The 1,889-nt window shown below is 39.9% G+C and overlaps 1 protein-coding gene across 1 annotated transcript in view; it reads right to left on the bottom strand.

Annotated features, from left to right (window-relative positions):
- The window catches only part of SARC_05775 (hypothetical protein), a 3,882-nt gene extending 2,988 nt beyond the window's left edge, over positions 1-894 (bottom strand). The window contains exon 1 of the mRNA XM_014300351.1: positions 390-894. Within this exon, the coding sequence (XP_014155826.1) occupies positions 390-878 (489 nt within the window). The 5' untranslated portion in view covers positions 879-894. The remainder of the gene's footprint in view (positions 1-389) is intronic.
- Positions 895-1,889: the final 995 nt, after the last annotated feature.

Genomic DNA, 1,889 nt, shown 5'->3' on the forward strand with positions numbered 1-1,889 from the left:
TAAGAACATATAAGTGTGTATGCGCGAGATATATGATACGAATGTTTGTATACTTGCGGTGGCGTGTGCATCGTTTGTACTTGTATTTTAAGCATAAACTATATTGTTTTTGCTGTTTTTTTTTCAAAGTATAAACTTTAGATAATATCAGCGCTCGAGTAAATATGTATATCGATATACAGGTAGTCATATCTAACAAAGACAGCGTGTACGAGATGATCAATAAGTCACACTTCAACATTGTGCTAGGGTAAATAACTACGAATCTGTGCAGGGCGCGGATAGGTGGCCTGCATACCATGCATATACAGGCTCACGAAACAAGCAAGTACCAACAACACACATTCCGTTAACACAACACGAACGTATTCAGCAAACTAGTAACATACCACAAGCTTTTTTAGCGGGCATGTTAGAGCAATCATTCCGAGTTTATCGTTTTTACCCAGTCGGTCCCAATCCCACACAGTGATGGACACCTGGGTGCAGTCTTCGAGCGCAATATCTTGGCTCCAATTCCAAACTGGATTTAGTGTTCGTTTAATCCTCTCTGACTTAACGTCTTCTAATAGTTTGTTATTCACAGAAATGGTCACAAAGGGGTCTGAAAACCCGTTCCTGTCGGCTGCTGGAAGGTCTTTGCCTTCTATAACGGTAAGGCTGAGTGTGCCTGACTGCGGGCCAAATCCCACCATGTTGTCTCGCGTGTGTTGAACGAAGAGAAAGAAGAACCTATCACTGCGAGTATAAAAAAGTACCTGATGATAGCAAACAATATACTGATAAGGCAGTATGATTAGGTTTAAAGAGGAACTCAAGCGTGTCATATGCATACATATGGTACATGGGCAGCCAGCCCAGTAGTACAGTAAATGCATGCTGATGTGTACCCAGTTGTCCACTCTGGCGCTCGTCTGCTCGATCCTGTAATCTCAATCTATCTGTGGCGATATCACGGATTAAATTGGAGGCAATGATACAGCGAATATGATTGGTCTGCTTTGGCCACGGATCAATCAGAACTCTTTTCATAATCATTACTATTATTTACTACCTAATGACTATTTTTAGAACAGGGTTCAGTATTTTTGTCGGTATTTTTTAGAAAGGAATCAGAATATAAAAGAGGTTGTGCTTTTGGGTTTAGAGTTTTGATGAGATTTATAATTCAGAGGGCTCTATAGCCTCTCTATCATTGTGTCGAGAGCGGCTATGACATACGTTCCGTAAAAACTACGGATCACGGAATACTGGTACAATTTGTTCCATAAAGCCTTGCGCTGCATATATTTTGTCCCGAATAAACAGTGTGTGCGACGAGATAGCTGCTACACCGCCATTGTACCGGAACATAAAGCACTCCTAAAAACGGCAAAGATGATTCTGAACATCATGATCTTTAACAACTACGGCAAGCCACGCGCTATGAAGTTCTACAAACAAACGGTGTGTACATACTGTACTGCTGCGTTGCCATCAACTGGCATACATGTTTAAGTTTTCCGATAGAAGCGATACGTATCTAATGCTTTGTGAAGTGAGTTCAAATTTACGACCTGCTATCAAGATACTATTCTTCTTTATCAAAAATAATTCGTACTTTGATCCATAGATAGTGCAGAATCCTACGGGAACTCTGACTTGCAATTTTGTTTGTATACTGTTGTTGTTTTGTCTCGATTATTAATATAGAGGAATTGGAAGAAAAAAACTTCACTCCCTTTCCTACCAGACGCAATGCTCGTTGACGACGCACGAGTGTATTGACAATTCAAGAACAGATTTTTAGCCTATTGTACTTAGTAGTAAATACTTGCTTAGTGTATGAAGTATCAACAGGCGCATCAATCTTAACGTATATGAGTATAGGCATGAGTATATATATATAT

The sequence above is a fragment of the Sphaeroforma arctica genome (genome assembly GCF_001186125.1).
Source record: "Sphaeroforma arctica JP610 unplaced genomic scaffold supercont1.383, whole genome shotgun sequence".
In the NCBI taxonomy this organism is placed as follows: Eukaryota; class Ichthyosporea; order Ichthyophonida; genus Sphaeroforma; species Sphaeroforma arctica.